The sequence below is a fragment of the Aythya ferina genome (assembly GCF_964211825.1).
Source record: "Aythya ferina genome assembly, chromosome: 6".
Classification (NCBI taxonomy): domain Eukaryota; kingdom Metazoa; phylum Chordata; class Aves; order Anseriformes; family Anatidae; genus Aythya; species Aythya ferina.
In genome coordinates this window covers 19,265,947-19,279,389 of record NC_140303.1, presented here as the reverse complement: position 1 = coordinate 19,279,389, position 13,443 = coordinate 19,265,947, and the positions used below count along the sequence as shown (strand labels likewise).

The 13,443-nt window shown below is 35.3% G+C and overlaps 1 protein-coding gene across 8 annotated transcripts in view; it reads right to left on the bottom strand.

The window, feature by feature from the left end:
* LNPK (lunapark, ER junction formation factor) overlaps positions 1-13,443 on the bottom strand; it is a 39,791-nt gene that overhangs the window by 5,122 nt on the left and 21,226 nt on the right. For 6 of the 8 annotated variants that reach the window (XM_084523130.1, XM_084523134.1, XM_084523132.1 and 3 more), the window contains 4 exons: positions 9,118-9,342; positions 4,620-4,725; positions 3,857-3,927; positions 2,385-2,555 (listed from right to left, as the gene is read on the bottom strand). In XM_084523130.1, the coding sequence (XP_084379256.1) occupies positions 2,385-2,555; positions 3,857-3,927; positions 4,620-4,725; positions 9,118-9,342 (573 nt within the window). The remainder of the gene's footprint in view (positions 1-2,384; positions 2,556-3,856; positions 3,928-4,619; positions 4,726-9,117; positions 9,343-13,443) is intronic. The other 2 variants (XM_084523136.1, XM_084523137.1) reach the window with 1 other exon arrangement.

Genomic DNA, 13,443 nt, shown 5'->3' with positions numbered 1-13,443 from the left:
GATAATGCACAATGACAAATGGACCTGGTAGCACGCCTATGTTGCATCTCAGATATTAGTTATGTTAAATATTAACACATACTCTATTTCTGGCTGCTTACTAATGACTAAAAGAGAATGTTTCATATCATCTTGTAGATGAAGTATTCAGAAAAGATCAGGATATTTAAACTACCTTAAAAGACAAATCAGCATACCAGTTACTTATTTCTTATGCCTCTTCTCAAGACTTTCAATATAACTTCTTAACAGTAAAAGAACTGGTGAATAATCCCCACAGTGCTTTCTTTTGTTGTTTTTCATTTATTATTTGTAATTAATGGAGCACAGCAGAATACAAGACCACACTAAAAAAAAAGTAATTTTCAGTGTTAAAGGTAAGCTGAAAATTTCACATATGCTGCAATAAAAACATTTTACGTTTTATCCTGAAAAGTCTGCTTTCATAAGAAGTAAGAAGTATTTTGTAGAATTCTCACTCCCACATCTCAAGTACCTACAGAAAATCTTGCACTAATTCTAAAAGGCTTTACTTAGTTTTTTAAACATCTATAAATTCGCTCAGCAGCTCAGACCCATTAAAAGCATAGTCTGATAAACATTTCCTTCAATGATAATACCAGCTTAATTAGCACCCCCCTCTCTCAAAACCTCTATGAACCTGCAGTTGAATAACACTTAGAAACCCTCAAGGCACACACCTCCAAAAGCTGAAGCCTTTAAGAGCTTTTCCATTTGATTCACACAAAGGAAAATACCCTGAGTTTTGAAGACCCCAGTAACAAACCATGTCTTTTTCTACAACAACCTGTTGGGTTTTTTTGTTTGTTTGTTTTTTTTTTTTTTTTTTTTTTTTTTTTTTTTTTTTTTTAAGTAGCCAAGAAGCTCCAATCCATACTCTACTCACTGAAAAGAGAATAAGACCATTTGAGAGCAAAGGTGAAATTTGCATTTTCTTAGCTAGCTTCACGGATCTGATTTAGGTCTTGCTTCACTACTTTTATCGTGAAAGAACATTTAAGTAGTTACATTCACTGCTATCTCTGTTGCCATTCTACTGTAATTCTCCTTCTCCTCAGCTGTGCTAATACAATTGTTAGAATCAGGTATATGAACATATTTAAGGCAGACTGTAACCCGTGGCACAGGGACAAACGCAAGGAAAGAAAATGTCATCTTAATCCACAGTACTTGAATATGAAGTTTTTCAACTACACCGAGTGATATGTTAAAATTAATTTCTTCCCTCCTGTATTTTGTTCCATCCTACAAAACAAGACACTATCCCCTTTTAGGTGACACAGCAACGAGTCAGGGAACTAAACAAAGTGGCTGAGGCCACTTCTTCACTGAAAAGCAGTTAAGGGAACACTACAACACAAGAAAAGAAACCAAACAAGTTTTCCCTACAATGCACCCTTCATCAGACCGCACCTAGAGATGGGTACTGTTAGATAAGTCTTGCCTATCAGTCTCACTCAGCCTTTCCGTGCCAGGAATTAAAGCAGATGCCATTTTGTACTCAGTATTAAAGATCAAACAGAAGTATCCTGTTACATTCCAAGAGTTTCCTATAGACAACGCCTTTAAAGACTGAATATCAGGGCTGTACCTTCTTCAGTAACTTTTTCCCCACACGCTCCCACGTTTTAAAGTAAAGTAAAATTCCATTAGGTATTCAACAGCACAGCCAACTGGAGATTCTTTGGTTTGAAATTATAATTTCTGAAGTCTTTTAAAACACTGCATCTTCCTGTTGGCTGTATACCAGATGCCTACTGTATCTGTAGACTATAAAATGTCTCAAAAGGAACTATGCTAAATTAAAATTGACAATTTGTCTTTGAACTCCCTGATTTTAAACAAGGCAGTTTTACTAGATTTTCCTGCCCTGAGGAAAACAGCAAAATGAACAAAGGCAGAAATTCCAACACACCTTAATCAAATGACCTGCTGAACACAGTGGAAGTTAACCACTTCAGGACATATTCTCTTCTTAACTAATTTACAGCACTGTTTTCAATCTGTTTATCAGTACCACTAGAGTGAAGAATTTTGTTATAAGTGAAGTATCAGTACCACTACAGTGAAGAATTTTGTCTCATTTGCATGAGACATTCTGCTTAATATAATGAAACGTTAGGGTTCTAGAGAAGACAAGGGCATCAACAAGCTAAGCTAGAAGCAGGGACAAGACTTGAAAAAATATGAACTGTACCTACTAGGAAGTTGTTCTTATAAAAAAAACTCACTCAACATACATCATATATACGTAACATTTAAACCTATCAATGAAAGCTGGCACATTCAAAACCAGCATGCATGGGACAGGGAGATTTCATTGGACCTTAAATAAAAGCAGACTTTGTGAGATTAGCACATACCTTCTGTCTGCTGATTCTCCTGCAGTTTTCTCTCTCTTGACTCTGGGTGCTCAGTTTCCGATTGCAATTCTGTAGGTTGTTTTTTTTCAAAACTGAAATCTGGTAGTCTTGGAGCCTGAGGTCTCGTTTTTCTTGCAGGATTCAGGAAAAAGCAGTAGGCACACCTAAATGCTACACAAAAGCACGCACAGTAAGCAGTCTCACTAACCAATTTAATATTTCACCTTATTCCTCCACGATACCCTGACTATCTGAAACACTAAAACTAATTAAATTAATAATAATGCCTGAGAGTATGTCCATCAAGTTTACAGAAATCGTTCCATACAGTTCCCTTTTCAACTTCAGCATACATTTGCTTCTTAAATATCTGTTTGCTATCACCTCTGCTGCAGTTGCACTTTTGTCCATCATTGTAAAGTATTTGACCACAAAGAACAAAATAATGCAATTCAGTACTACAAGATGTTGCCACACAATGTTCTTTTGTTCTTTGCTACAAAAGACCTAAGTTAGAAGATAACTTTTCTTTTTGTTAAGATGTCACTATGCTCACCCTTTGATTAAGTGGATGCTTCATATCTCCCTCACTATTTGCTCCTTTAGGAGCATTCTGCTCCAGCTTAAGAAAAAAAAATTTTGTTCTGAAGTACAGTATCCCACATAACAGTTAAGTGTTCACTTTAGTTTTCACTAAAACACTGGGGGTGGGGATGATTATTTCCTGCATATTTGAACTGTGAACACACCTCAGCTAACATGATACAGACTAAATATATTCAGATGCATAGGAAACTTTCAGCCTATACTTCTACCGTGTTGTCTATTTTCCTCGCAAAATTAAGAGAAACAAAATGAATTAGAAGACTTATCTAACATTCCCTAGTTTTTTTGAACATCAGGCTTACACTTGTGGCAGAAAGGAGGCAAAATAAAACATCTGTGTTCAATAAAGAGCTGTGTCTGTCTTAAGTTATCATCAGCCATAAATTCACATATAGCCCCCCTGGGCTTGTTCCCACTCCTTTTCTGATACCTCCCCAAGATCTTCTTGCCAGAGAAAAATTTTGTTTAAGTTCTGGTAAAAGAGGAATACTTTAATGTCAGATAGTTTCTCAATATAAAACCCTTCTGAGAACCATTTTAAGCCAGTAGCAATTTTAAGGCATGTACTGGAGGAAGTACTGGAGGAAGCCTATTTCTACTGAAGAGCTTTCTACACATGAAATCCTTGGCCTGAAGGTTGCAATAACGTATTTCTTTAAATTTTAAAGCAAATCTTAAGATACAGAGCAGTAAGTTACCATAAAACTGTTCCCACATGAAGTGACATTTCAGTGTCAGTTAAGTATTTAACTGCAACGAAAATGAAGCATGATGCATTTTAGTCATGAAACACAAACCAACTACTGTAGTCTGCTACAAATTAGTTCTCACCTATGTATTCAAGCCTGCTACACATTAGTTCTTACCTATGTATTCAAACTCCTCCTTCAAAGCCATACCATTGTGAGAAAAACACTGCTGACATATTAGGGCGTACCTAGAAAACATGAACACTATATAATTACATACCTTTAAGCAGTAACACACTAAATTAGAAGATGTATTTTACTATAGATACTGACTAACAGCTTAGGCATTTACTCTTAAGAGGTAATTTCCACAGTCAAATGGATTTAGTTGGCCCTACACAATAACCACATATTTAAAAGTAATTTTTAAAGTTGGTTTAGAAACAGTGAAAGACTCTCACAGTTGAGCAGATTTTTAGTATCAGCAGTGTCAGAAAATAATATCCAAACTACTTACAAGTTTGTACTTCATTAGAATACAGTCAGTATGAAAAGTGATCATGTTTAACATGGAAATTCAGATACACCTGGAGAGTTCTGAATGCAATCTGAAAGCATTTATAAAGGTAATAAAGCTAAAGTGATAATCAAATAAGTTATGAGGTTTTTTGTTAAATATAATGTATTTACCTACTTGAGTATCAAAGATTTTTTTTTTGTATCAGATGGCTAATACTGTTCAAAGTAGAAGCTAATCTTGTCAAAATGGTTAACATCTTCCCTACAGATTTCTTATGAAGCACTAAGAAACAGCCATATCATAAGAAAGTTTCTGACAATTTGCAATACTTTTAACCTTGAACCTTCTGGTTTTAAAAAAAAAAGTTAAGAAGCTCCATATCTCCCACATATTTATGTATTCCCTTTAGCAGTATTTTACCTGTTCTGAGGACCATCACCAACCAAATATTCAATAACTCTGTCCACAACACCTCTTTCTCGAGGAAGAACAGGCCTTGCTAGAGGAGGACCTGGAGGATGAAGACCTAGGAAAACATGAACTATGTCAAATTGATTTTCAGCTATACTACTGTATATAATCTTTCGCTGTGCATGTTAGTGCAATAGAAATTCTGCCTGCTTAATATGAATAACCATATTTCTTAATCTACTAGGAAAGGTGCAAGTTTTTTCAACCCACAACAGTAGAAAGTTCTACTGCTCCATCTTATATTAAATCATTTTACTTCCACGCATTAAGTTCCTTAGAAATTAATTTAATGATGTACTTAATGCATTAATAGCATTTAATGATTACTCACAATTATATGTTTTTTAAACAAGCACCTTAGAATTGAGTTTTCTTTATACACTCTGAATTCTATATATTCATTTTTTCAAGTTTACACCTATATATCTGGTAGAAATCAATTACAACACTAAAAGAACTAAAAAAGTTATCAAAGAAGCCCCCACTGGTTTCTAGATGGCAGGTGTCTAACTGGAAACATGCCCAGTGTAATCAGTCTACATATTAAACCATCTAGCCACTTGATACATTTGCATCTCCACATTTATTTTAAAGTTGGGTATTTTCAGTTACGCTTCGTCTAAAAAGCCAGACCACCACTATTGATACAGATATTTTTAAATTCCATGTGTTTACCTACTATCAAAATAAAACTCCTTTAAAAACAAGTAACGACAGTAGTTGCTACCACCTTCATCTCTATTCACATAGGGCAATTAGAGCAGATGAATGGCACACATTTGTCTTTCCACACACAAAGTTCTAAAACTTCTGCTCTACTACAAGACCATTATGAACTGCCAATTGCCATTTATGTAGCTTTCAGTCCTTACTTCTACCTTCCCTTCTAGCCTTGACATAGAAGCTAGGCATAATGAGCAACAAAATTTGGTAAGAAACATCACCATTCAAATAACTAAATAGCTAAAATCACTTCCCAAGGACACATTCCTGGCCAAAAGGCATTTTATACAAGTCAACAGCTTAGGTGGACTTTTATTGATGACATTTAGCTTTTGACTCTTTTTTCAATTTACTATCTGTCTAGTAGAACAGATAGTTCTAGTAGATGTGTTTTACAGAATCTCCTATAAACAACTTAAAATAACAGACTACTAAAAGAGTAGTTTTTGTTAATAAATTGAGCTAATTCAAAATGGCATTTAACTGAAAGATACCAAGGGAAAAAAGTGACTTTCAGACTTTTAAGCTTCTCAGATGATAGATTTATCTTTCCTATAGCACTTTATGCATGCCTTGGTGCTGCTCCCAGCTAAAATCATGGCTCCCAGCAATACAATTCATATTTTCATGCATATATGCACAGAAATAGCATGTGTGCCATAAGTATAGAGGCAAAGACAACACAGCAAGTCTCACCATTTAGTATACTGATCCAAGATAAGCTTTCAGTTTAAACATAGCATTGGATGTAACAGGCAGTAATTACCATCTCAAACCTGATACCTTTTATCTCTCACAGATGGGAGCAACAACAGAAAAAGTTACTTATACCAGAACGTGCTATATTCAGCTGTAAAGCTGAAGTTCAATAGCTATGTATGATTACCTGGATACCCTAGGACAAATGTCAGAAACACAGTTTCAAGAAGTAGGACCCAAATATTTAGAGCAACATCCTCTCCAAGTACTACACGCAGAATGAGATTAATTTCATCCTTACCATTGCAATGTTTCTGTCAGTTCTGGAAAACTGACCTGAAGACTATCCTGATCTTAACAAGTACAATAAATTTGAATAGAAAATACTGCAATTTACATGCTTATTATACTTTTTAAAATAACTCTTGCTTTCATAAACAGGGGACCTGTAGTCAAGAGATGTAAATCAGGGAATACATTCCCAAATTATTCTTGTATTCTGGGAACAAGTAGTACTGAAGACTAAGAAAATCCTCAAAGCAGTCACAGGAGAAAAAAAAAAAAAAAAACAGTCCACCATTTGCTAGGCAGAACTCTGTATTTCATAGATTTGGAAAAAGCTACCCAGAGAAGACTTTAAGCAAAATACATTTGCTAAAGCTTCACAATAAAAGGCCCAATGCTTCCTTTAAAAAAGTGAATGGTCAATGTTTGACACAGGTGTGAAAGCAAAGATCTGAAACACTAAAAATCTACAATAATATTAGAATTCTAAAATAATTTTCCTCAATATCTGATTAACACTCAAACATGGATTTAGTATTATATTCAAAAGATATTGTTTTCATATGACCTGTATATCACAACATATGAAAGTTTCTAGTAGTTAAAAAATAAGATAAACATCAAGTACCTAGAACATGCTCCAAGAAAACCTTCATTTACCTGCCTACTAATAACTCAAACCAATCATCTCAGTTCTCATGCTGTTATGGACACCAGTAATTAATATAAACATCAAAAGCAATCATCGTAGAAAGACTGGTCATTTTTGCAAAGCTTGGCAAACTCTCAACTACCTGCTGGTTATTAATTTTCAAACATATGGGAGCTCCATGGTAATACACATTAAATTGATTCTCCTCTACAAAATATAGTATAATGAAAATGAATTATTAATCTTCTCCACTTTAGAAATAATTAAGGCTATTCATATTTGTTGCAAGCCATGCATAAACTTAGATGCAATGATATTACTGTTACAGATACTGAATTTACATACTTGTCACTACAGTTACATGACTGAAGTTTTATGCAATGGGAAGGTTTGGGAAAACTCAACAGAAAACAGGGCTTCCACATTGACAATTACAGCTGCTTCCACTGCTGCATACAATAGAAAAATGTGTTTGTTCCAGTGAAAAAATGTGCCTATAAAGCATTAAATACTTTAATTAATACAATTGGCAACTGTCCTTTTAATAGTTTTTTTTTTCCTCTAAACATTTTCTGCAGCAAAGGCTAACATTCATCCAGCTTATTCATTGTGCCTGAATCTTCTTCCAAGAAAAAGAAAGAATATAGCTAAAACTGTTTTATCATATAGCCAGACTCAACCAAGAAGGATCATGTGATGTTAAACTCCATAAGGAATCTTCAATAAGCAGGTTTCAGTAAACACCTTTCGAAACAAAATGACCAGTTTCTTTGCGTGTGGAGCTAATTTGTGGTACTTCAAGATAATCAGAAAGTATTAATAGTTTGTCTTTGCAGTTCATTCCAGGAATAAAAGCAAAAAAAAAAAAAACAGTTTCATAATACAGGTAAACAATTACCAAGCAAAAATAAGACTTAAAGGATCCTGAGAAGAGCTAAGAGATCACAACTCTGTGACGAGTTTATTCCACTATACCAAATATTTTGAACAGGCATATTAAAATTCAGCTATGCAAGATTTTCCATTAAGAGACAGGGTGCCAACATACAGTACTACTTTTCATTGTACCATGGAGGTTAGTAAGCAAGGAAGTACAGTAAGACTTCAGCTAAGTTAAAAAAAAAAAAAATCAGGGAAATGCAGCAGAAAATATTCTTGATCATTGTATACAGAGCAAAGAACTACTCCAAATTACAGTGGTGCTGAAAAGGATCTTGGCAAGTTGCATCCCTTTTACTTTCAAGATGACATTTTTATCTCCTCCATTGCTTTGTAGTCCAACTTGACAGACATCTTGCAACAAATGGAAGTCCTGGCACTACCCTGTCCTGCTTCACCTTCAACGAGCAGAATGAGAACATCTGCCCCTCTCTCAAAATCTCTCAGATGTTATAACATGAACTAACTTGCATAAGAGGGATGCTATTTGATAAAGTCCATCCCTTCCGAACAGCAAACCAGAAACGAAGGGAAAAGCATTTTCAGGACATGAAATCAAGTTTTAAGGAACATCCTGATTTTGACCCGTCAGTAAACACTTGACTATTGTACCAAACTAACATACGACTTTAGAAAAATTCAGCTACACCACAGACAACTTTTCTGGCACATTTGCTATTTTACACTTTAATCTATGAGTATAGATTGCATGAGTATACCTCCTAGAGTAAAAATTTAAATAAATGTCAGGATGCATGTTAAAAAATATGTGCAGGGTTTAGTGAGAAACATGAATGTATTCGGAAAGTGTTCTCCTCTGTACCTGATTTATATAACTGTAGAGCTCTTCTAAACTAAGAACATAAAAAGGTATACTATATTGTTGACTACAGAATACTGCAAAGTTTTATTGCCATTTAAACAAAGAAGCCATAACAGTTAAATGAGCTCAGGCAATAGGTTTCAGCATCAAAAGGTGCCAGCTGTAAAGAGTTATGGCTAATTGAATATGGAACTCCTGCTTAATCAGATAACTGCTCTGCTATTTCCAAATGAAATGCCATTTCCATACTGTCTGAAAATGGCCTATTTTATTGGTAACCAGAGAAAACAATATAAACTGTAAATAACATTAAGTGTTCTGTTTACCCATTCCAGGCACTGAAGTAGCAGGGGATCCAGGGTGCCTTGGTGGAATGTTTGACTGCAAGGATGGCACAGCAGTTCTTTCCAGTGGCCCACTCAGAGCGGATGCATCCCTCTGCAGATTAGGAGATGCTGTTACTGGAGCAAGTGATTTTGGAGAGCCTTGTTTAGGAGTTGCAGGCGTGGGTGTAGAAGCATTTCTTTGAGCTGTGGTCCTCTGACGAATTTCTGACAAGAATATGTGCGTACTGAATTTAACATTTAGCATTATAAGCAAGAAATGGTAAAAGCATATTAACACAGCCACTCCAACCAGCCAGAAATAACCGAGTGAAACAAAACCTGAAATGTCCATAACTAAAGATCACCCAGTGCCTGGCTGAGCACACCATAGAAATAAAGCCAATGCACAATGCAGTGTTTTAATAGTAATGATTGGTAACTGTATATTTGGGGTAAAAGCCTTACAGAAGACAATTAGCAGATGCCTAGCTTATAATTTTGTACTCTAAAGCAGAATGTTGGAGATACCACCAGGAGGATTCAAACCACAAAGTATAGATCGAACTAACTACTTTTTTTATGCTACAGCTTAAATGTGTTTCCAAGCACGTAGTATGGGAGTACAACTATTCAATGTCTAAAATACCCAGGCTAAGTGCCCAGAGCTGTTAGGAAGTTTGCAGATAAACAAAAACAATTTTAAAATGATAACAAAACATATGCAGATCATCATAAAAAGATTATATAGTTTTGTTCACTCTTTTCAAGAACAGTACCAACAAACCGTGTACTTGCATTGTCACAAAGCAAGAACAGGCTCTACTGCATTGTTCCCTTACTTTTACCTCTTCTCAGTCCACTACCATGGAGTTACTACTACGTCACTACCATGAAAGGTTTCTTCAGCTCTTCTTACCTGAAGCCAGAGTTCTCATTAACGTCAATGGGAATATCATCCCAGTAACACATTGCAGTTTAGATATTATATCAAGTCACGTAAAGTTGAAGTTCCATTACATTTATACATGAGTTTATTTACCAAAACAGTGCCCAGGAACAGACATCCCTATCATCTATTTCTCATCCTTCCTGTACCTTAACACCTCTAGAGAGTCTTTGAAATACACTATTGCAACATCACATTGAAATTTACCCTCATTTCAGGACTCTGGATATAAACGTGGTTAACACATGATGGCTCAGTCTATCGAAAGCTATATCCCATGAATGTCTACACCGAAGGCTACAGTACCCTCCAGAAAAGCAGTTTCTAGTACCCACAATATTTTGTATGAACTTGCTTAGTTAACTCTACAACAAATGGAATTTCATATTGGAATTGGACTTCAAATTTATCTCCCTGAGTTTCAAGATTAGAGATACTTTTTCTGCTGACTTTGCAACAGGCTGGAAGAGTTTCAGTTCTTAGCAGGCAGTTTACAAGTGGCCACAGGGAGATAGGTATGCTGAAGTCTTTTGGAACAATCTCTGTCCCTGGAAAATAAAACACTACTCCACTATGCTCTCGTATATACTGGGGGGATGGTAAGCATGTGATGAGAGCTTGTACTGCCTAAGGAAAAGCTGCTATCACTGGAGTACTAGGTCAAACATAAAAGTTCAGTTGGAAGATTGCCAACATCCAACACCAAGAAATTGCAACAGATGTAGGCTATGTTCTTGCCTACTGATCTGTACATATGAATAGCATTAGTAAACACCAGAAGAAAGGAAAGACTAGCAGTTTCAGTGAGAAGATTGAAACCACACAAGTCTTACTAAAAACCCATCTAGCTCAGTTTCATATTGAACAGAATGAATTATTAGCTTTCCCCTTCCACACCCTCCTAGACATTGCTGCATTAGCTGACGCAACTTGATCTTCCAATTTAGATCACCCAATGGGTATGAAGATCTTGTATGTTTTTAAGTTTATATTAGCATATAAAATTGGGCCCCTTGTTCTCTGGATTGTGAGCAGTATAATAACAGGATAAATTAGTGAGCTGGTCGCAGAAATTCCTTAAAGGTTTCCTTGGTGACTTGTTTCAATTTTGAAGACTACATTTTAACTGAGAATTCATCTATGATAAACTTCACTATTGACATTTTAGAGCTTTTTATGAGAGACAGTAGTAGTAGCATTTCAAATCTAACTACACTAAAATAACTACAACACCTTCTCCATTTACTCATTCACAACTCTGTGTAATTCTGACCAACGATCATGACTAATCTACAAAAAATATGTTGTATTAATAACAAACCTCTTGCAAACTTCCAGGCTTCCACAATTATAGTCCCACAAGTTAACTGAGTAAAACATCTAACTGGTTCTCTACTCACAACATTGCTACTGCTGAGGTAATATGAATGAAGCTCTGCAGTTTTCCAAGCTTTCCCCCTCCATGAATTATTTTCATGCATCTGCTAACCAACTGTATGCGTAGCTTAGAAATAGAACTTTTATTCTTCAAGAGTGTTGCAGTCCAAATTTTGTACTTTCTGGCACTGAACAATACTGATACATAGGGGACATTAATAGTGCTACTTACAATTGATGATTCAGTACGATCTCTTAAGGAATATTAGGATATTGCTACTGGTGAGACCACTGTATCTTTCACGTTTACAAGCAAAAGTATTCTGTTTCTCCCTCACTTCAAAACTTATACTTCATTTGTGTAAAGAACAAGAGCACTATGCAAGCCAATATGTAATTCACACAGCTTGTTGGCTTTAGTGGTAAAAGAGCAACTAAATTTTTTCTTCTTTTTGGTGCCTTTACCCAATCCACAGCTTACAGCCATCTGTTATTGCATTATTTTTAATTCAGATCATGCAGCAATCTCAATCACAGTATAGCCCCACTAACAGTTGCATCAGTACAGTTAAGGGAGCAGGTATCAACAATAGGATATTGTTGTTCTATATTTATTCCACTGCCAATATATACACCTAACCTATTTTCTTCACATGGCCAGAGTACTGAATGCTCATTAACTCTAACCCTCAAAGTATTTCTTAAGATAGTTCCTTCTGGATTTCCAGGTGTTTCCTAATGCCAAATCTCAAGATTCATATGAATCGTCTGTTAAAACAATTAAATTTTTTTTTAAAATAGCAATTTTAAATGTGACAAAAGTCACAAGAACTGCAAAAAGATCAAAGCACACAAAGCTTTGATTGTTTTTCTGTATGATTGTTTTTCTGAAAATTAACTACTCTGTAATGCTGACTGACTAAATCTTTGTACTAAATTTATTTAATGTACATTTCCATTTCAAATGGTAAGTCAAAAATTTACCAACTCCTTATCAACTACTTCATATACAGTAAATCCAATCTGACTATATATTAGTCGTTATTTACCCCCTTTTCAGATAAAGACATCATTACAGAGCTTAAGATAATTAGTTCTGCAACATAACCAGATTGTCTTCTAACTGAGACAAGACGACCAAGGAAGGGTTAATGTTAATTTTTAAGTTTCTATTTTATTAATTTCTAATTCTATTAATTTACTAATTCTACTGCATATTGCATACAAGAAATTACACCTTAACCACATTAAGGTGCCATCTTGTTGTGGTAAGTTGTATACTGCACAGAACAAAACCTAGTATTTGTTTGGGGCAGATATTATTTAGCATAAAAAATAAGCTAGTACTTCTTTGATACCTAGAAATTGAATGAATTATTATACATACCAAAAATGGGTTATTTAGGTAAGTCTCCCCATTTTCACAAGCTAAAGACAAATAGTGTCGCCCTGAAATACAAGTCTGAATAATCAACTTTACACGGACAACAGAGAAGAAACTCTAAATTCAATGTGTTGATAGAACAGACTGGAAAAAAATAAAAAGGGATTTGTATTGTACATGAGCAAAATCATGCTTATGACAGCTTACAAAGTTTGTTGTCCAATATCCTTGCCAGAGTTAAACTGTATTTTCATTCAGAATGAAGCAAATTGTTTACATTAACGTGGATGCACCCAGAGAAGTTGCATGTTTGTTTCAATTTTCTCAGTTGTCCTCACTTAGTCTCTTGTTGATACCATGACAGTGTCCAGGAGCAGCATTTACATTCCTCTCAGATGGAATGAAACTGAAAGGTGCCCTCCAAGCTAATGTGTATCAGTACCATGTACCAGTCTAGAGCTAGTACTAAGTAAACCCCCATAAATACAGTGTAGACAGCCTCCCTAGCAACAACTGTTTCACCCTACAAATCTACTATCACCCTACAAATCTACCACGCCAGGCTTTTGGAAATACTTCCAACTCTCTCAAACTTCTTTCAGACCCCTTCTATTACAAA